Source organism: Oncorhynchus mykiss, chromosome 15 (genome assembly GCF_013265735.2).
Source record: "Oncorhynchus mykiss isolate Arlee chromosome 15, USDA_OmykA_1.1, whole genome shotgun sequence".
NCBI lineage: Eukaryota > Metazoa > Chordata > Actinopteri > Salmoniformes > Salmonidae > Oncorhynchus > Oncorhynchus mykiss.
This window is the reverse complement of record NC_048579.1, coordinates 3,094,112-3,115,982: the sequence shown is the minus strand read 5'-3', so window position 1 is coordinate 3,115,982 and position 21,871 is coordinate 3,094,112. Positions and strand designations below refer to the sequence as shown.

Genomic DNA, 21,871 nt, shown 5'->3' with positions numbered 1-21,871 from the left:
ATTCGTAGTTAATCCTGTTTTTTCGAATGACAAACCATTTTGCTGATCCATGGTGTTGGCTCTGATGACTTTCGTGATAATGTCTGCATTGTCCATTGAATGTATGGCCTTTGCAATCGTTTCCTTCAGTGGAATAGGCATTCAGTCTTGGTAGCTGCTACACAGGCCTTCGGGGGGGGGGCTGCGCAGTCTGCTTCTAGGTGTTTCTCTCCAGGGAGGCATCCAAGCCCATGGAACACGCCCTTGTACTTGGAGATAATGTCCTCAGTTGTCATGATGACCTCAGTGGACGTGATGTAACACATATCTGTGGTTCACATGTAGTAGGCTGTATCACTGAACAGAATTCTGCAGAATCCCTGCCTCTAGAGCGCTGTCAGTACACAGCTCGTTTCATTGGAAGACCTTTGCAATTTCTCACAATTTCAGGGAAATGTACACTGTTTTAAACTATGCCATTTGTTTTTTTTATAAATGCGTAGCCTACTTGGACAAGAAGCTCAGAAAGTCAGCCAGAAAGCAAACCTCCCAGGCATATCTAGAGGAGTACCTCTGTTATCATTCATTCTAACTACAATGAAGAAATATGAAACACTGACTTGATTCAGCAAGGCTGGTTCTGTTTTCTCCAGAAACAGAGATGGAAACTGGTTCTGAACTGTGGCCATGGATCTGTACCCAGACACCTGGAAACTGGTTATTACCGTGGATGGTTCCGGGCATGTTGGAAATGTTAATATTGTCTTACTCACTTTGGTGTTTGCGTTGCCATGGACGACCACTGGCAGGGTGTCGTAAACAGTGTTTCTCACTCGGGCACTCTTCGTTCCAAACTTCAAGAGAACTTCGTCTGCAGTGCGAGAGAGGAGAACAGAAGAACAACAGGGTTAAACATGCTGGATACTATAGGGAGAGAGAAGAACAACATGGTTCAACATGCTGGCTACTGTAGGGAGAGAGAAGAACAACAGGGTTCAGAACAGTCCTGGGCCAGGGCCTCTCTTATCGAAAACCAACAAGGGTTTGCAAAATGACGATAACTTTCCCAAAACTCCCAGGTTTTCCAGAAATCCTGGTTGGAAGAGTTGATTTCCTGCATATTCCCTTCTGATTACGGGAATCTTCCAACCAGGATTTCAGGAAAACCTGGGAATTTTTAAAAAGTTACCAGGATTTTGCAACCTTAACCCTCTCTTATCTGGCTGTCACAAGGCTCTGTCTGGGCTCTGTCTGGGCTCTGTCTGGGCTCTGTCTGGGCTCTGTCTGGGCTCTATCTGGGCTCTGCCTGGGCTCTGTCTGGGCTCTGTCTGGGCTCTATCTGGGCTCTATCTGGGCTCTGTCTGGGCTCTATCTGGGCTCTGTCTGGGTTCTGTCAGGGCTCTGTCTGGGCTCTGTCTGGGCTCTGCCTGGGCTCTGTCTGGGCTCTGTCTGGGCTCTGTCACAAGGCTCTGTCTGGGCTCTGTCTGGGCTCTGTCTGGGTTCTGTCAGGGCTCTGTCTGGGCTCTGTCTGGGCTCTGTCTGGGCTCTGTCTGGGCTCTGTCTGGGTTCTGTCAGGGCTCTGTCTGGGCTCTGTCTGGGCTCTGTCTGGGTTCTGTCAGGGCTCTGTCTGGGCTCTGTCTGGGCTCTGTCTGGGCTCTATCTGGGCTCTGTCTGGGCTCTGTCTGGGCTCTGTCAGGGCTCTGTCAGGGCTCTGTCTGGGCTCTGTCAGGGCTCTGTCAGGGCTCTGTCTTTTCCCACATATTAATACGTTACAGCCTTATTCTGAAATTGATTGAATTACATGTTTTCCTCATCAATTTACACACAATACTCCATAATGACATCACAATACCCCATAATGACATCACAATACCCCATAATGACATCACAATACCCCATAATGACAACGCAATAACAGATTATTTATTGTATTTTTTAAATTTTCGCAAATATATATATATATATATATATATATATATAAAAAAAACAGATATACCTTATTTAAATAAGTATTCTGACCCTTTGCTATGAGACTCGATATTGAGCTCAGGTGCATCCTGTTTCCATTAATCATGGAAACTGTATAGTTTACAGTAATAAGGCGTTCCTCTGTGGAATGGAAACCGTATAGTTTACAGTAACAAGGTGTTCCTCTGTGGAATGGAAACCGTATAGTTTACAGTAATAAGAAGTTCCTCTGTGGTAACTCACCAATTGCTCCATTTAAATTCTGGAAAATCTGTGACTTGTGGTCCAAACCAATGTTCAAATTCTCCTGAAAACACAGAGAAAACAGAACACAAAAATTACAAGAGTACTTTATATAACCTACCCCCTGTAAAGGGACCAGGTATATAACCTACGCAAGGGACCAGGTATATAACATACCCTCTGTAAAGGGACCAGGTATATAACCTACCCCCTGTAAAGGGACCAGGTATATAACATACCCTCTGTAAAGGGACCAGGTATATAACATACCCTCTGTAAAGGGACCAGGTATATAACCTACCCCCTGTAAAGGGACCAGGTATATAACCTACCCTCTGTAAAGGGACCAGGTATATAACATACCCTCTGTAAAGGGACCAGGTATATAACATACCCTCTGTAAAGGGACCAGGTATATAACCTACCCCCTGTAAAGGGACCAGGTATATAACATACCCTCTGTAAAGGGACCAGGTATATAACCTACCCTCTGTAAAGGGACCAGGTATATAACATACCCTCTGTAAAGGGACCAGGTATATAACCTACCCCCTGTAAAGGGACCAGGTATATAACCTACCCTCTGTAAAGGGACCAGGTATATAACATACCCTCTGTAAATGGACCAGGTATATAACATACCCTCTGTAAAGGGACCAGGTATATAACATACCCTCTGTAAAGGGACCAGGTATATAACCTACCCTCTGTAAAGGGACCAGGTATATAACATACCCTCTGTAAAGGGACCAGGTATATAACCTACCCCCTGTAAAGGGACCAGGTATATAACATACCCTCTGTAAAGGGACCAGGTATATAACCTACCCCCTGTAAAGGGACCAGGTATATAACCTACCCCCTGTAAAGGGACAAGGTATATAACCTACCCTCTGTAAAGGGTCCAGTTATATAACTGTAAATGGTCCAGGTATATAACTGTAAAGGTTATGGGTATATAACTGTAAAGGGTCCAGGTATATAACTGTAAAGGGTCCAGGTATATAACTGTAAAGGGTCCAGGTATATAACTGTAAAGGGTATGGGTATATAACTGTAAAGGGTCCAGGTATATAACTGTAAAGGGTCCAGGTATATAACTGTAAAGAGTCCAGGTATATAACTGTAAAGGGTCCAGGTATATGACTGTAAAGGGTACAGGTATATAACTGTAAAGGGTCCAGGTATATAACTGTAAAGGGTCCAGGTATATAACTGTAAAGGGTCCAGGTATATAACTGTAAAGGGTCCAGGTATATAACTGTAAAGGGTACAGGTATATAACTGTAAAGGGTCCAGGTATATAACTGTAAAGGGTATGGGTATATAACTGTAAAGGGTCCAGGTATATAACTGTAAAGGGTCCAGATATATAACTGTAAAGGGTCCAGGTATATAACTGTAAAGGGTCCAGATATATAACTGTAAAGGGTCCAGGTATATAACTGTAAAGGGTCCAGGCATATAACTGTAAAGGGTCCAGGTATATAACTGTAAATTGTCCAGGTATATCACTGTAAAGGGTCCAGGTATATAACTGTAAAGGGTCCAGGTATATAACTGTAAAGGGTCCAGGTATATAACTGTAAAGGGTCCAGGTATATAACTGTAAAGGGTCCAGGTATATAACTGTAAAGGGTCCAGGTATATCACTGTAAAGGGTCCAGGTATATAACTGTAAAGGGTCCAGGTATATCACTGTAAAGGGTCCAGGTATATCACTGTAAAGGGTCCAGGTATATAACTGTAAAGGGTCCAGGTATATAACTGTAAAGGGTCCAGGTATATAACTGTAAAGGGTCCAGGTATATAACTGTAAAGGGTATGGGTATATAACTGTAAAGGGTATGGGTATATAACTGTAAAGGGTCCAGGTATATAACTGTAAAGGGTCCAGGTATATAACTGTAAAGGGTATGGGTATATAACTGTAAAGGGTCCAGGTATATAACTGTAAAGGGTCCAGGTATATAACTGTAAAGGGTCCAGGTATATCACTATAAAGGGTCCAGGTATATAACTGTAAAGGGTCCAGGTATATAACTGTAAAGGGTCCAGGTTTATAACTGTAAAGGGTCCAGGTATATAACTGTAAAGGGTCCAGGTATATAACTGTAAAGGGTCCAGGTATATAACTGTAAAGGGTCCAGGTATATAACTGTAAAGGGTCCAGGTATATGACTGTAAAGGGTCCAGGTATATAACTGTAAAGGGTCCAGGTATATAACTGTAAAGGGTCCAGGTATATAACTGTAAAGGGTCCAGGTATATAACTGTAAAGGGTCCAGGTATATAACTGTAAAGGGTCCAGGTATATAACTGTAAAGGGTCCAGGTATATAACTGTGAAGGGTCCAGGTATATAACTGTAAAGGGTCCAGGTATATCACTATAAAGGGTCCAGGTATATAACTGTAAAGGGTATGGGTATATAACTGTAAAGGGTCCAGGTATATAACTGTAAAGGGTCCAGGTATATAACTGTAAAGGGTCCAGGTATATCACTATAAAGGGTCCAGGTATATAACTGTAAAGGGTATGGGTATATAACTGTAAAGGGTCCAGGTATATAACTGTAAAGGGTCCAGGTATATAACTGTAAAGGGTCCAGGTATATAACTGTAAAGGGTCCAGGTATATAACTGTAAAGGGTCCAGGTATATAACTGTAAAGGGTCCAGGTATATGACTGTAAAGGGTCCAGGTATATAACTGTAAAGGGTCCAGGTATATAACTGTAAAGGGTCCAGGTATATAACTGTAAAGGGTCCAGGTATATAACTGTAAAGGGTCCAGGTATATAACTGTAAAGGGTCCAGGTATATAACTGTAAAGGGTCCAGGTATATAACTGTGAAGGGTCCAGGTATATAACTGTAAAGGGTCCAGGTATATCACTATAAAGGGTCCAGGTATATAACTGTAAAGGGTATGGGTATATAACTGTAAAGGGTCCAGGTATATAACTGTAAAGGGTCCAGGTATATAACTGTAAAGGGTCCAGGTATATCACTATAAAGGGTCCAGGTATATAACTGTAAAGGGTATGGGTATATAACTGTAAAGGGTCCAGGTATATAACTGTAAAGGGTCCAGGTATATAACTGTAAAGGGTCCAGGTATATAACTGTAAAGGGTCCAGGTATATAACTGTAAAGGGTCCAGGTATATAACTGTAAAGGGTCCAGGTATATAACTGTAAAGGGTCCAGGTATATAACAGTAAAGGGTCCAGGTATATAACTGTAAAGGGTCCAGGTATATAACTGTAAAGGGTCCAGGTATATAACTGTAAAGGGTCCAGGTATATAACTGTAAAGGGTCCAGGTATATAATTGTAAAGGGTACAGGTATATAACTATAAAGTGTCCAGGTATATAACTGTAAAGGGTACAGGTATATAACTGTGAAGGGTCCAGGTATATAACTGTAAAGGGTCCAGGTATATAACTGTAAAGGGTACAGGTATATAACTGTGAAGGGCAGGTTTAATTTAGCAGATGATATACAGTACCATAATTGCCTACATTAGCCCCACACTTCAACCAACATAGCCACACAGGACTAATACTCACCCTCTGAAAAGAGTCAAGGTATATTTTGGTGTAGAATAGCTGATCGTCATCGTTCTCGTGAAGGTTCCACTGCTCGACAATCTTGTTCACATACGGGGCGTAACCGATTATGCCTAGGGGTTAAAACCAGATGGAGTTAAAAGCAGATTGGGTCATTGGGTCCATTGGGTCCTATAAAACTAAATATAGGGTGGTGATTGTGTAGTACACGGTGTAGTATAGGGTGTAGTGTAGGGTGTAGGGTGTGTAGGGTGTGTAGGGTGTAGTATAGGGTGTAGTATAGGGTGTGGTGAAGTGTAGGGTGTAGTATAGGGTGTAGTATCGGGTGTAGTGTGGGGTGTAGTGTGGAGTGTAGTACAGGGTGTAGTACAGGGTGTAGCACAGGGTGTAGTACAGGGTGTAGTATACGGTGTAGTGTACGGTACAGTACAGGGTGTATTGAGGGTGTAGTGTAGGGTGTAGTATAAGGTGTAGTGTAGGGTGTAGGGTGTAGTATCGGGTGTAGTGTGGAGTGTAGTACAGGGTATAGTACAGGGTGTAGTATATGGTTTAGTGTATGGTACAGTACAGGGTGTAGTGAGGGTGTAGTGTAGGGTGTAGTATAAGGTGTAGTGTAGGGTGCAGTGTAGTGTGCAGTGTAGGGTGTAGCGTAGGGTGCAGTATAAGGTGTAGTGTAGTGTGCAGTGTAGGGTGCAGTGTAGGGTGTAGTGCAAAAGTGACCTCAAATGCAATTATGCATGTAATTATTTTATTATAAAGGTGAAAATGAATCTTCCTCAAAACTTAAAAACATTAAAGCAGATTAATGTGCTTAATTTTACGAAGTTATTTGGCCACTTTAGTTGTAAAACAAAACTTTACGAAAACATATAGGCCTCGGTTACGTGATGTGAGCAACTAGGATCCCTTTTTTGCAAGTGATGACCAATACGTATAATTCACCCATCAGACTATTCTTGATGTAATCTTGTCTTTACAATCACTTAGTAATATTGGTGTGAAATTTGTTTTGATTGAGAATGGACCAATATCATGCAGGGGAAAAAATACATGTCATCTATGAACTTTGGTAGCGAAGGGAGGACACTTTTCCTATGGGTCATTACCATGCCAGCCAGGTAGGCCATACTGCTATTGTAAAGATAAGCAATGTGTTTCATACTAGGAAAGTTGAGAAAGAGGTATAGTCGGCCTAGCCTATAGAAAGCTGATGGGATCCTCCTCTTTTTAACAGAGGCCATCGCTCTGTTTTCCCTCGCAATTGCATAGCCTATATAAATGTTGCACAACATGAGCTTTCATGGGCTCTCATGAAGTGTTTGATTGGATTTTCCATTACGTTTACATTGATGTCAGAGTGATCCGAGGGGCAATAGAGTGCTGTGTACCAGGCAGTTAACAAGTTTGGTAGACTACTAATAACCATCAGCAGCATCAGAGCTTGGAGAAGAGTAATGACCATCAGCAGCATCAGAGCTTGGAGAAGACTAATGACCATCAGCAGCATCAGAGCTTGGAGACGCCTAATTACCGTGACTAAAAGGTCACATGGAATTTGACTGCCTTCCTGACTCGTGACCTCCGGCGTGGCGGTAATACGGTCAGCACAACAACCCTACTCCGGTGATTAAAAGGTACAATACGTTTAAAACAATTTGTATTTATATTGACAATCCCTTTTCTCCAAACGGCTTACTCATTTTACCAAACTCTTATCAATAGTTGTTTTTATTAAGTTGTAAATAACAAAGCACGGAAAATGGTGTTATTCCTATCAGGAACAATTTAAAGTAGCGGGATGTTCCACTTGGAACCCGACAGGTTGCTCGATTTTAATTTGTCGTGTCGTCGCGCGTAAAGATGGTGGAATAACGAGGGAATTAAATCAGAATATACGTTGCACCGTGTATGTGGACACACCTCCGCCTCCATCTCTTTGATCTCCACCCCAAATCAATCGAGGGTGAAGGGCACGATATTCCTATGATTCAAGTCAAGGTCAGAATATGCATTGAAAGAAAAGTGCATCAAAACTGGGGATGGAATTCCCCCCAATAGAGAACGTGGTTATAGACATCAACCTCTTACAGTGATCAGTGTGTTCTGTACACTGCACTGCTACTGTACTAACAGGCCTTGAGCTATACAGTATAACATAGCGATTCAAATAGTCATGACCAGGGATGGGAAGTAAGGGATTACATTTAGAGAGTAACCTACACAACCCTGGTCATGATGACCTCTGGTCCTATTCTCTCTTCCTCTAGCGTATTTACCACAGCTGTAAAGTAACCTACACAACCCTGGTCATGATGACCTCTGGTCCTATTCTCTCTTCCTCTAGCGTATTTACCACAGCTGTAAAGTAACCTACACAACCCTGGTCATGATGACCTCTGGTCCTATTCTCTCTTCCTCTAGCGTATTTACCACAGCTGTAAAGTAACCTACACAACCCTGGACATGATGACCTCTGGTCCTATTCTCTCTTCCTCTAGCGTATTTACCACAGCTGTAAAGTAACCTACACAACCCTGGTCATGATGACCTCTGGTCCTATTCTCTATTCCTCTAGCGTATTTACCACAGCTGTAAAGTAACCTACCCAACCATGGTCATGCTGACCTCTGGTTCTATTCTCTCGCCCTCTAGCATATTTACCACAGCTGTAAAGTAACCTGCACAACCCTGGACATGATGACCTTTGGTCCTATTCTCTCTTCCTCTAGCGTATTTACCACAGCTGTAAAGTAACCTACACAACCCTGGTCATGATGACCTCTGGTCCTTAAGTCTCTTCCTCTAGCGTATTTACCACAGCTGTAAAGTTACCTAACCAACCCTGGTCATGATGACCTCTGGTCCTTTTCTCTCTCCCTCTAGCGTATTTACCACAGCTGTAAAGTAACCTACACAACCCTGGTCATGATGACCTCTGGTCCTAATCTCTCTTCCTCTAGCAGTTCAATGGGGATAGTATGAATGATGTCATACAGAAGGCAGTTCAATGGGGATAGTATGAATGATGTCATACAGAAGGCAGTTCAATGGGGATAGAATGAATGATGTCATACAGAGGGGCAGTTCAATGGGGATAGTATGAATGATGTCATACAGAAGGCAGTTCAATGGGGATAGTATGAATGATGTCATACAGAAGGCAGTTCAATGGGGATAGTATGAATGATGTCACACAGAAGGCAGTTCAATGGGGATAGTATGAATGATGTCATACAGAGGGGCAGTTCAATGGGGATAGTATGAATGATGTCATACAGAAGGCAGTTCAATGGGGATAGTATGAATGATGTCATACAGAAGGCAGTTCATTGGGGATAGTATGAATGATGTCATACAGAAGGCAGTTCAATGGGGATAGTATGAATGATGTCATACAGAAGGCAGTTCAATGGGGATAGTATGAATGATGTCATACAGAAGGCAGTTCAATGGGGATAGTATGAATGATGTCATACAGAAGGCAGTTCAATGGGGATAGTATGAATGATGTCATACAGAAGGCAGTTCAATGGGGATAGTATGAATGATGTCATACAGAGGGGCAGTTCAATGGGGATAGTATGAATGATGTCATACAGAAGGCAGTTCAATGGGGATAGTATGAATGATGTCATACAGAAGGCAGTTCAATGGGGATAGTATGAATGATGTCACACAGAAGGCAGTTCAATGGGGATAGTATGAATGATGTCACACAGAAGGCAGTTCAATGGGGATAGTATGAATGTAATAAAAGAGAAGAGAGTGATGAAACTCTGCATCATTCCCCTGCATGTCTATGTGTCTGTCTGTTGTGTTTTTTATTTAATAGGATCCGATCCAGCCCCAACATAATATTTACAGAAATTACCATCGCCAGCAGACTGTGTGTGGGCCTTGGGTCTTGTGTGTGGGCCTTGGGCCTTGTGTGTGGGCCTTGGGCCTTGTGTGTGGACCTTGGGCCCTGGGCCTTGGGCCTTGTGTGTTCGCCTTTGGGCCTTGGGCCCTGGGCCTTGGGCCTTGTGTGTGGGCCTTGGGCCCTGGACCCTGGGCCTTGGGCCTTGTGTGTGGGCCTTGGGCCCTGGGCTTGTCTGGCTCGGGCCCTTGTCTGGCCTTGGGCCCTGGGCCTTGTCTGGCTCTGGAAGATATCTAGGGCCTTGTCTGGCTCTGGAAGATATCTAGGTGATATCTAGGTGATATCCAATCAGTATCCAATCAGTAAACATGATCTCCCTTGATGCCCCAGCAGTGTGACAACGTTCTGAACCCACCTCCTGAGTTGAGAAAGCGCTTGCCGCTGCGGACAGAGGGGTATTTCTCCTGTAGGCGTTTATCAGGCCAGATCAGACCATCGGCGGCAAACAGAACCTTGTGATTGGCTTCCTGGAACTTCCTGAGGATTTCTTCAGGTCCCCCGGCAAAGATAAGATCATAACTGGAGAGAGGGGGGAAAGAGGAGAGAGAGAGAGATTGAGGGGGGAGAAAGAGAGGGAGGGGGAGACAGAGAGCCAGAGATATAGAGGCGAGAGAGTGACAGAGAGGGGGGAGAGAGAGGGGGGGTGAAAGGGAGGGAAGGGGAGAGAGAGAGAGATTGAGGGGAGAGAGAGAGAGATTGAGGGGAGAGAGAGAGAGAGAGAGAGAGAGAGAGAGAGAGAGAGAGAGAGAGAGAGAGAGAATGTTCAGACATTTTCTGACTTGTTTTATACCCTATTTGACAGCGTTTCCCAAACTCGGTCCCGGGGACCCCAAGGGGCACTACACAGCTGATTCAAATAATAAACTAATCATCAAACTTAGATTATTTGAATCAGCTGTGTAGTGTAGTGCTAGGGCAAAAAACAAAATGTTCAGCCCTTGGAGTCTACAGGACCGAGTTTGGGAAATAGGCCCCAGCTCCTCCTAAACTCATCTTATCTATTCAACTGTCGGCCACTCCTAGCAACTAGAAATCTAGATGTAAAAATCCAACATTCTTCAAGCAAACATCACATTCGAAGGAATTTAGGAAATCATTTAGTCTGAGAAGAATGCACACACACACACACACACACACACACACACACACACACACACACACACACACACACACACACACACACACACACACACACACACACACACACAGGCTTCATATAAACAGCAAACTAACACCAACACAAATCATATTAACACACCAGATGCATCAACCCTCATAACCAGTCAACCATGAGTGTCATGGGGAGATGGTCATCATGTTATCAGTGCAAAATGGCGGAATGGCATCGGAAGAAATGGTGGAATGGCACCGGGAGAAATGGCAGCAGTTGTACGGGCGTCTAACAAATTGTGCTGCTATGTGGGGGTTTTTCACGTTATTTGTAACTTATTTTGTACATAATGTTTCTGCAACAGTTTCTTACGGCATATTTGTAAACAACAGCTCTGGTAAGAAGGGTGGGGGGGTGGGGGGGGTCTGTGCATATTAGTAAACAACAGCTGGTTCACAAAATCTAAGGAAGTGTCTAGATTTTGCTCGCCTGAAGTAGAGTATCTCATGATAAGCTGTAGACCACACTATTTTGAAGAGAGTTTATGTTTCTATTTTTTTCGTGGCTGTTTATTTACCACCACAGACGGACACTGGCACTAAGACCGCACTCAGTCAGCTGTATAAGGAAATAAGCAAACAGGAAACCGCTCACCCAGAAGTGGCGCTCCTAGTGGCCTGAGACTTTAATGCAGGGAAACTAAAATCAGTTATACCTCATTTCTATCAACATGTTAAATGCGCAACCGGAGGGAAAAAATTATAGATCACTTGTACTCCACACACAGAGACGAGTACAAAGCTCTCCCTCACCCTCCATTTGGTAAATCTGACCATAATTATATCCTCCTGATTCCTGTTTACAAGCAAAAATGAAAGCAGGAAGCACCAGTCTATAAAAAAGTGGTCAGATGAAGCAGATGCTAAACTACAGGACTGTTTCGCTATCACAGACTGGAACATGTTCCGGGATTCTTCCGATGGCATTGAGGAGTACACCTCATCAGTCACTGGCTTTATCAATAAGTGCATCAAGGATGTCGTCCCCACAGTGACTGTACGTACATACCCCAACCAGAAGTCATGGATTACAAGCAACATTCGCACTGAGCTAAAGGGTAGAGCTACCGCTTTAAGGTGCGGGACTCTAACCCGGAAGCTTACAAGAAATCCTGCTATGCCCTCCGACAAACCATCAAACAGGCAAAGTGTCAATACAGGGCTAAGATTGAATCATACTACACCAGCTACGACGCTCGTCTTATGTGGCAGGGCTTGCAAACTATTACAGACTAAAAAGGGAAGCACAGCCGTAAGCAGCCCAGTGACACAAGCCGACCAGACAAGCTAAATCACGTCTATGCTCGCTTCGAGGCAAATAACACTGAGGCATGCATAAGAGCATCAGCTGTTCCGGTGTGAACACTCTCGCCGTAGCCGACGTGAGTAACACCTTTAAACAGATCAACATTCCCAAGGCTACGGGGCCAAACGGACTACCAGGACGTGTGCCCGGGGCATGTGCTGACCAACTGGCAGGTGTCTTCACTGACATTTTCAACATATCCCTGATTAAGTCTGTAATAACAACATGTGTCAAGAAGACCACCATGGTCCCTGTGACCAAGAACACTGAGGCAGCCTGCCTAAATGACTACCGACCAGTAGCACTCACGTCTGTAGCCATCAAGTGCTTTGAAAGGCTGGTAATGGCTCACATCAAAACCATTATCCCAGAAACCCTAGACCCACTCCAATTTGCATTCCACCCAAACTTATCCACAGATGATGCACTCCACACTGCCCTTTCCCACCTGGACAAAAGGAACACATACGTGAGAATGCTATTCATTGACTACAGCTCAGTGTTCAACACCATAGTGCCCTCAAAGCTCATCAATAAGCTAAGGATCCTGGGACTAAACACCTCAGGACTGCAACTGGATCCTGGACTTCCTGTCGGGCCGCACTTAGGTGATGAGGGTAGGCAGCAGCACATTCACCATGCTGATCCTCAACACTGGAGCCCCTCAGGGGTGCGTGCTCAGTCCCCTCCTGTACACCCTGTTCATCCATGACTGCGTGGCCAAGCACAACTCCAACACCATCATTAAGTTTGCAGACAACACAACAGTGGTAGGCCTGATCACCAACAAAGAGACAGCATATAGGGAGGAGGTCAGAGACCCGGACGGGTGGTGCCAGAATAACAACCTATCCCTCAATGTAACCAAGACTAAGTTGTGGACTACAGGAAAAAGAAGACCGAGCACGCCCACATTTTCACCGACGGGGCTGTAGTCGAGCAGGTTGAGAGCTTCAAGTTCCTTGGTGTCCACATCACCAACAAACTAGAATTGTACAAACACACCAAGACAGTTGTGAAGAGGGCACGACAAAGCCTATTCCCCCTCAGGAAACAAAAAATATTTGGCATGGGTCCTGAGATCCTCAAAAAAGTTTTACAGCTCCAACATCGAGAACATCCTAACCAGTTGCATCACTGCCTGGTATGGCAACTGCTCGGCCTCCGACCGCAAGGCACTGCAGAGGGTAGTGCGTACGGCCCAGTACATCACTGCCTGCCACCCAGGACCTCTACACCAGGCGGTGTCAGAGGATGGCCCTAAAAATGGTCAGTCATAGATTGTTCTCTCTACTACCGCATGGCAAGCGGTACCGGAGTGCCAAGTCTAGGACAAAAAGACTTCACAACAGTTTTTACCCCCAAGCCATAAGACTCCTGAACAGGTAACCAAATGGTTACCTGGACTATTTGCATTGTGTGTGTGTCCCTCCACCACCCCCCCAACCTCTCTTTTACAGTGCTGTTACTCTCTGTTTATCTATATGCATAGTGACTTTAACTATACATTCATGTACATACTACCTCAGTTGGCCCGACCATCCAGTGCTCCCGCACATTGGCTAACCGGGCTATCTGCATTGTGTCCCACCAACCAACCCCTCTTTTACAATACTGCAATTCTCTGTTCATCATATATGCATAGTCACTTTAACCATTTCTACATGTACATACTACCTCAATTTAGCCTGACTAACTGGTGCCTGTATAAAGCCTCGCTACTGTATATAGCATCGCTACTGTATATAGCCTCTCTACTGTATATAGCATCGCTACTGTTATAGCCTCTCTACTGTATATAGCCTCTCTACTGTATATAGCCTCTCTACTGTATATAGCCTCTCTACTGTATATAGCCTCTCTACTGTATATAGCCTCTCTACTGTATATAGCCTCGCTACTGTATATAGCCTCTCTACTGTATATAGCCTCTCTATAGCCTCTCTACTGTATATAGCCTCTCTACTGTATATAGCCTCTCTACTGTATATAGCCTCTCTACTGTATATAGCCTCTCTACTGTATATAGCCTCTCTACTGTATATAGCCTCGCTACTGTATATAGCCTCTCTACTGTATATAGCCTCTCTACTGTATATAGCATCACTACTGTTATAGCCTCACAACTGTTATTTTTCACTGTCTTTTTACTGTTGTTTTGTTTCTTTACGTATCTATTGTTCACCTAATACCCATTTTTTTTGTTTGATTTGTGATATTAACACACCAGATGTACAGTAGAAGAAGGACAATATCCCTAGTACTTTGTCCCATTCCTTCCTATCTGAGCCTGGCAGGACTTCCGCAGGTGTTAAAGGCTGTAATACATTATAGGTCCTATTACCATCCCTCTGATAGAACACTCTGGTCCTATTACCATCTCTCTGATAGAACACCACTGGTCCTATTACCATCTCTCTGATAGAACACCACTGGTCTTATTACCATATCTCTGATAGAACAACACTGGTCCTATTACCATCTCTCTGATAGAACAACACTGGTCCTATTACCATCTCTCTGATAGAACACCACTGGTCCTATTACCATCTCTCTGATAGAACACCACTGGTCCTATTACCATCTCTCTGATAGAACACCACTGGTCCTATTACCATCTCTCTGATAGAACACCACTGGTCCTATTACCATCTCTCTGATAGAACACCACTGGTCCTATTACCATCCCTCTGATAGAACACCACTGGTCCTATTACCATCTCTCTGATAGAACACCACTGGTCATATTACCATCTCTCTGATAGAACACCACTGGTCCTATTACCATCTCTCTGATAGAACACCACTGGTCCTATTACCATCTCTCTGATAGAACACCACTGGTCCTATTACCATCCCTCTGATAGAACACCACTGGTCTTATTACCATATCTCTGATAGAACACCACTGGTCTTATTACCATATCTCTGATAGAACACCACTGGTCTTATTACCATATCTCTGATAGAACACCACTGCTCCTATTACCCTCTCTCTGATAGAACACCACTGGTCCTATTACCATCTCTCTGATAGAACACCACTGGTCCTATTACCATCTCTCTGATAGAACACCACTGGTCCTATTACCATCCCTCTGATAGAACACCACTGGTCCTATTACCATCCCTCTGGTAGAACACCACTGGTCCTATTACCATCTCTCTGATAGAACACCACTGGTCCTATTACCATCTCTCTGATAGAACACCACTGGTCCTATTACCATCTCTCTGATAGAACACCACTGGTCCTATTACCATCTCTCTGATAGAACACCACTGGTCCTATTACCCTCCCTCTGATAGAACACCACTGGTCCTATTACCATCCCTCTGGTAGAATGGATTGGTTGATGGATTGGTTGAGGTGTTCAAGGCATCAGAGCGACAAGCCTCCTCACTGCTGATTGGTCAGTTCAGGGGAGCGAGATCCTTATTTTTTTCAATTCAAGGACTTTATTGTCATAGGAAACATATTTTAACATTGCCAAAGCAATGCTTCTGGGCTGATGGCTGTTGCAGAGGGGGGTGGGAGTTGCGTAACCTTGGGTCTTTTATGGCCCTGACTCTGGAAGGCTGTCAGCTTGAGAAATGATGAGACAGGGCCACCTGTTAGACATTCTTATAATAATGCTATAAACATACATTTATGTAAAGACCGTTTTTTTTTTTTACTATTCAGGGACCTAATCTCAAACACTCATGAAAACTGCTGTATGGCTGACCAAATGATTGTCTACACAAAATAATGAGTTATATAAGTTATATGAATGAAATTAAAGCTTTTTAAAAAAGGTGACATTTGGAAGGTTTTGGGACAACAGGTGATGCCTAAGCCTTGTTATGGATACAAGACTATAAAGATTGGTATACGACATCGGGGATGCCTAAGCCTTGTTATGGATACGAGACTATGAAGATTGGTATATGACATCGGGGATGCCTAAGCCTTCTTATGGGATACAAGACTATAAAGATTGGTATATGACATCGGGGATGCCTAAGCCTTGTTATGGATACAAGACTATAAAGATTGGTATATGACATCGGGGATGCCTAAGCCTTGTTATGGATACAAGACTATAAAGATTGGTATATGACATCGGGGATGCCTAAGCCTTGTTATGGATACGAGACTATAAAGATTGGTATATGACATCGGGGATGCCTAAGCCTTGTTATGGATACGAGACTATAAAGATTGGTATATGACATCGGGGATGCCTAAGCCTTGTTATGGATACGAGACTATAAAGATTGGTATATGACATCGGGGATGCCTAAGCCTTGTTATGGATACGAGACTATAAAGATTGGTATATGACATCGGGGATGCCTAAGCCTTGTTATGGATACGAGACTATAAAGATTGGTATATGACATCGGGGATGCCTAAGCCTTGTTATGGATACGAGACTATAAAGATTGGTATATGACATCGGTGTATACTTCTGTTTCAAAGAAACACTCTGTGTGACCCTGATTTAGCCTACTGCAGTCAATTAAAAGACTTCAAATCCAATATTATTCACATACGCTGAATAGAACAGGTGTAGACCTTACAGTGAAATGTTTACTTACGAGCCCCTAACCAACAACGCAGTTTTAAAAAATACGGACAAGAATAAGAAATAAAAGTAACAAGTAATTAAAGAGCACCAGTAAAATAACAATAGCGAGACTATAGGGGGGTACCGGTACAGAGTCAATATGTGGGGGGGCACCGGTTAGTTGAGGTAATATGTACATGGATAGATGAAGTGACTATGCATAGCTGACAACAGAGAGTAGCAGCGTTGTAAAAAAGGGGGGGGAGCAATGCAAATAGTCTGGGTAGCCAATTGGTTAGATGTTCAGGAGTCTTATGGCTTGGGGGCCGTTCGCACTACCCTCTGTAGTGCCTTGCGGTCAGAGGCCGAGTAGTGCCAAATCTTTTCAGTCTCCTGAGGGGGAATGGGTTTTGTTATGCCCTCTTCATGACTATATTGGTGTGCTTGGACCATGATAGTTTGTTGGTGATGTGAACACTAAGGAACTTGAAGCTCTCAACCTGCTCCACTACAGCCCCGTCGATGAGAATGGGGGTGTGCTCGGTCCTCCTTTTCCTGTGGTCCACAATCATCTCCTTAGTCTTGATCACATTGAGGGAGAGGTTGTTGTCCTGGCACCACACTACTAGGTCTCTGGCCTCCTCCCTATAGGCTGTCTCATCGTTGTCGGTGATCAGGCCTACCACTGTTGTCTCTTCGGCAAACTTGATGAAGGTGTGGGTGTCGTGCCTGGCTATGCAAGTCATGAGTGAACAGGGAGTACAGGAGGGGACTGCGCACGCACGCCTGAGGGGCCCCTGTGTTGAGGATCAGCATGGCAGATGTGTTGTTACCTACCCTTACCACCTGGGGGCGGCCCGTCTAGGAAGTCTAGGATCCAGTTGCAGAGGGAGGTGTTTATTCCCAGGGTCCTTAGCTTAGTGATGAGCTTTGAGGGCACTATGGTGAAGAACGCTGAGCTGTAGTCAATGAATAGCATTCTCATATAGGGGTTCCTTTTGTCCATGTGAGAAAGGGCAGTGTGGAGTGCAAAAGAGATTGCATCATCTAAGGATATTTTGGGGCGGTATGCAAATTGGAGTGGGTCTAGGGTTTCTGTGATAATGGTGTTGCTGTAAGCCATGACCAGCCTTTCAAAGCACTTCATGGCTACAGACGTGAGTGCTACGGGTCAGTAGACATTTAGGCAGGTTAGTGTTCTTGGGCACAAGCACTATGGTGGTCTGCTTAAAACATGTTGGTACTACAGACTCGGAAAGGGAGAGGTTGAAAATATCAGTGAAGACACCTGCCAGTTGGTCAGACAATGCTCGCAGTACACATCCTGGTATTTGTGAATGTTGACCTGATTAAAGGTCTTACTCACATCGGCTACGGAGAGCGTGATCACACAGTCTTCCGGAACAGCTGGTGGAACAGCTGGTGCTTCGATCTTAGTCCTGTATTGACGCTTTGCCTGATTGATGGTTCATCGGAGGGCATAGTGGGATAATTTTGTTAGGTTTGATAAACAAAATTATCCAAAACACAAAGGGTTTGGGTGGAAGATAATCTTTATAAAGAGTGACTGTGGCTATAGAAGGGGTGAATCTTTAAAAATAGTTTAATGACTATAACTCTGAGATGTCTATACGCACCTTATAACGTCCAAGGAAAACCCCAAACAGAACTCCCTCTTGTAATGTTATGTTGTTGAAAATGGCTTTAGCACTGTGCCCTTTTAACAAAATATCAGGAAATAGCAATACTACAGTAGCCAGCCAGTAGCCCTAACCTTAACCCTACTGGTCAGCCATACAGCAGCCAGCCAGTAGCCCTAACCTTAACCCTACTGGTCAGCCATACAGCAGCCAGCCAGTAGCCCTAACCTTAACCCTACTGGTCAGCCATACAGCAGCCAGCCAGTAGCCCTAACCTTAACCCTACTGGTCAGCCATACAGCAGCCAGCCAGTAGCCCTAACCTTAGCCCTACTGGTCAGCCATACAGCAGCCAGCCAGTAGCCCTAACCTTAACCCTACTGGTCAGCCATACAGCAGACAGCCAGTAGCCCTAACCTTAACCCTACTGGTCAGCCATACAGCAGCCAGCCAGTAGCCCTAACCTTAACCCTACTGGTCAGCCATACAGCAGCAAGCCAGTAGCCCTAACCCTACTGGTCAGCCATACAGCAGCCAGCCAGTAGCCCTAACCCTACTGGTCAGCCATACAGCAGCCAGCCAGTAGCCCTAACCCTACTGGTCAGCCATACAGCAGCCAGCCAGCAGCCCTAACATTAACCCTACTGGTCAGCCATACAGCAGCCAGCCAGTAGCCCTAACCCTACTGGTCAGCCATACATCAGCCAGCCAGTAGCTCTAACCTTAGCCCTACTGGTCAGCCATACAGCAGCCAGCCAGTAGCCCTAACCTTAGCCCTACTGGTCAGCCATACAGCAGCCAGCCAGTTGCCCTAACCCTACTGGTCAGCCATACAGCAGCAAGCCAGTAGCCTTAACCCTACTGGACAGCCATACAGCAGCCAGCCAGTAGCCCTAACCCTACTGGTCAGCCATACAGCAGCCAGCCAGTAGCCCTAACCCTACTGGTCAGCCATACAGCAGCCAGCCAGAAGCCCTAACCCTACTGGTCAGCCGTACAGCAGCCAGCAAGTAGCCCTAACCCTACTGGTCAGCCATACAGCAGCCAGCCAGTAGCCCTAACCCTACTGGTCACCCATACAGCAGCCAGTCAGTAGCCCTAACCCTACTGGTCGGATAGCCAGTAGCCCTAACCCTACTGGTCAGCCATACAGCAGCCAGCCAGTAGCCCTAACCCTACTGGTCAGCCATACAGCAGCCAGCCAGTAGCCCTAACCTTAACCCTACTGGTCAGCCATACAGCAGCCAGCCAGTAGCCCTAACCCTACTGGTCAGCCATACATCAGCCAGCCAGTAGCCCTAACATTAACCCTACTGGTCAGCCAGCCAGTAGCCCTAACCCTACTGATCAGCCAGCCAGTAGCCTTAACCTTAGCCCTACTGGTCAGCCGTACAGCAGCCAGCCAGTAGCCCTAACCCTACTGGTCAGCCATACAGCAGCCAGCCAGTAGCCCTAACCCTACTGGTCAGCCATACGGCAGCCAGCCAGTAGCCCTAACCCTACTGGTCAGCCATACATCAGCCAGCCAGTAGCCCTAACATTAACCCTACTGGTCAGCCAGCCAGTAGCCCTAACCCTACTGATCAGCCAGCCAGTAGCGCTAACCCTACTGGTCAGCCATACAGCAGCCAGCAAGTAGCCCTAACCTTACTGGTCAGCCATACATCAGCCAGCCAGTAGCCCTAACATTAACCCTACTGGTCAGCCAGCCAGTAGCCCTAACCCTACTGATCAGCCAGCCAGTAGCGCTAACCCTACTGGTCAGCCATACAGCAGCCAGCCAGTAGCCCTAACCCTACTGGTCAGCCATACGGCAGCCAGCCAGTAGCCCTAACCCTACTGGTCAGCCATACATCAGCCAGCCAGTAGCCCTAACATTAACCCTACTGGTCAGCCAGCCAGTAGCCCTAACCCTACTGGTCAGCCAGCCAGTAGCCCTAACCCTACTGGTCAGCCAGCCAGTAGCCCTAACCCTACTGGTCAGCCATACATTAGCCAGCCAGTAGCCCTAACCCTACTGGTCAGCCAGCCAGTAGCCCTAACCCTACTGGTCAGCCAGCCAGTAGCCCTAACCCTACTGTTCAGCCATACAGCAGCCGGCCAGTAGCCCTAACCTTAGCCCCTAACCCTTGCCTTACTGATCAGCCAAACAGTCATAATGCGGAGGTAAGTGAATCTTCACAGTATTGGCTGATTGCAAGAGGGCTGAGGGTTCGTTTGGTTAATTACAGGAGGGGTTAGGGTTTGTTTGGCTAATCGCAGGAGGAGATTGTTTAAGGGACATCTGTGTCCAATATGGAGAAACTGGAAGCTGTAACCTCTCCCTGATCCCACAGCCTTATTGGTCAGATTCCAGTACAACACATCTTCCAGGAAAACAAGGTACTGAATGCTGTTTTAGCTAGAAGGTAACTAGTGCATTTTCATAGTAGACATTTGGCCCATTTCAATCTCAAAGCAATAACTTGGTAATTATTACATAACTAGGAACTTGATTCCTGTATTCTCTGTGCTGTGCAGTACCACGATATCCTATCCTGGTAACATCCCCACATGTCAACAGACAGTACTACCCCAGTACTACCCAAGGCCATCCTACCTGTCTATAGACAGTACTACCCCAGTACTACCCCAGGCCATCCTACCGGTCTATTGACAGTACTACCCCAGTACTACCCCAGTACTACCCCAGGCCATCCTACCTGTCTATAGACAGTACTACCCCAGTACTACCCCAGGCCATCCTACCTGTCTATAGACAGTACTAGCCCAGTACTACCCCAGGCCATCCTACCGGTCTATTGACAGTACTACCCCAGTACTACCCCAGTACTACCCCAGGCCATCCCACCTGTCTATAGACAGCACCACCCCAGTACTACCCCAGGCCATCCCACCTGTCTATAGACAGCACTACCCCAGTACTACCCAAGGTCAACCTACCTGTCTACAGACAGTACCCCCAGGTCAACCTACCTGTCTACAGACAGTACCCCCAGGTCAACCTACCTGTCTACAGACAGTACCCCCAGGTCAACCTACCTGTCTACAGACAGTACCCCCAGGTCAACCTACCTGTCTACAGACAGTACCCCCAGGTCAACCTAACTGTCTACAGACAGTACACCCAGGTCAACCTACCTGTCTATAGACAGTACCACCAGGTCAACCTACCTGTCTACAGACAGTACCCCCAGGTCAACCTACCTGTCTACAGACAGTACCCCCAGGTCAACCTACCTGTCTACAGACAGTACCCCCAGGTCAACCTACCTGTCTACAGACAGTACCCCCAGGTCAACCTACCTGTCTACAGACAGTACCCCCAGGTCAACCTACCTGTCTACAGACAGTACCCCCAGGTCAACCTACCTGTCTACAGACAGTACCACCAGGTCTTCTTGGTCAGTCAGCGCCTCCATGGCCTCCTTCAGTAGTCTCACCTTCTGTCCTCCTCCGATGGAGCGCCCCACATCCCCACCCCTCCACTCCTCCCCCATGCCCAGCACCTGTAAGAGAGTCACAT

General features: G+C 45.5%; 1 protein-coding gene across 2 annotated transcripts in view; it reads right to left on the bottom strand.

The window, feature by feature from the left end:
• LOC110490878 (procollagen-lysine,2-oxoglutarate 5-dioxygenase 2) overlaps positions 1-21,871 on the bottom strand; it is a 124,828-nt gene that overhangs the window by 53,788 nt on the left and 49,169 nt on the right. For both annotated transcript variants that reach the window (XM_036945650.1, XM_036945652.1), the window contains exons 3-7: positions 21,718-21,854; positions 10,033-10,196; positions 5,762-5,874; positions 2,191-2,254; positions 753-850 (exon numbers count right to left, since the gene is read on the bottom strand). In XM_036945650.1, coding sequence (XP_036801545.1) covers positions 753-850; positions 2,191-2,254; positions 5,762-5,874; positions 10,033-10,196; positions 21,718-21,854 — 576 coding nt within the window. The remainder of the gene's footprint in view (positions 1-752; positions 851-2,190; positions 2,255-5,761; positions 5,875-10,032; positions 10,197-21,717; positions 21,855-21,871) is intronic.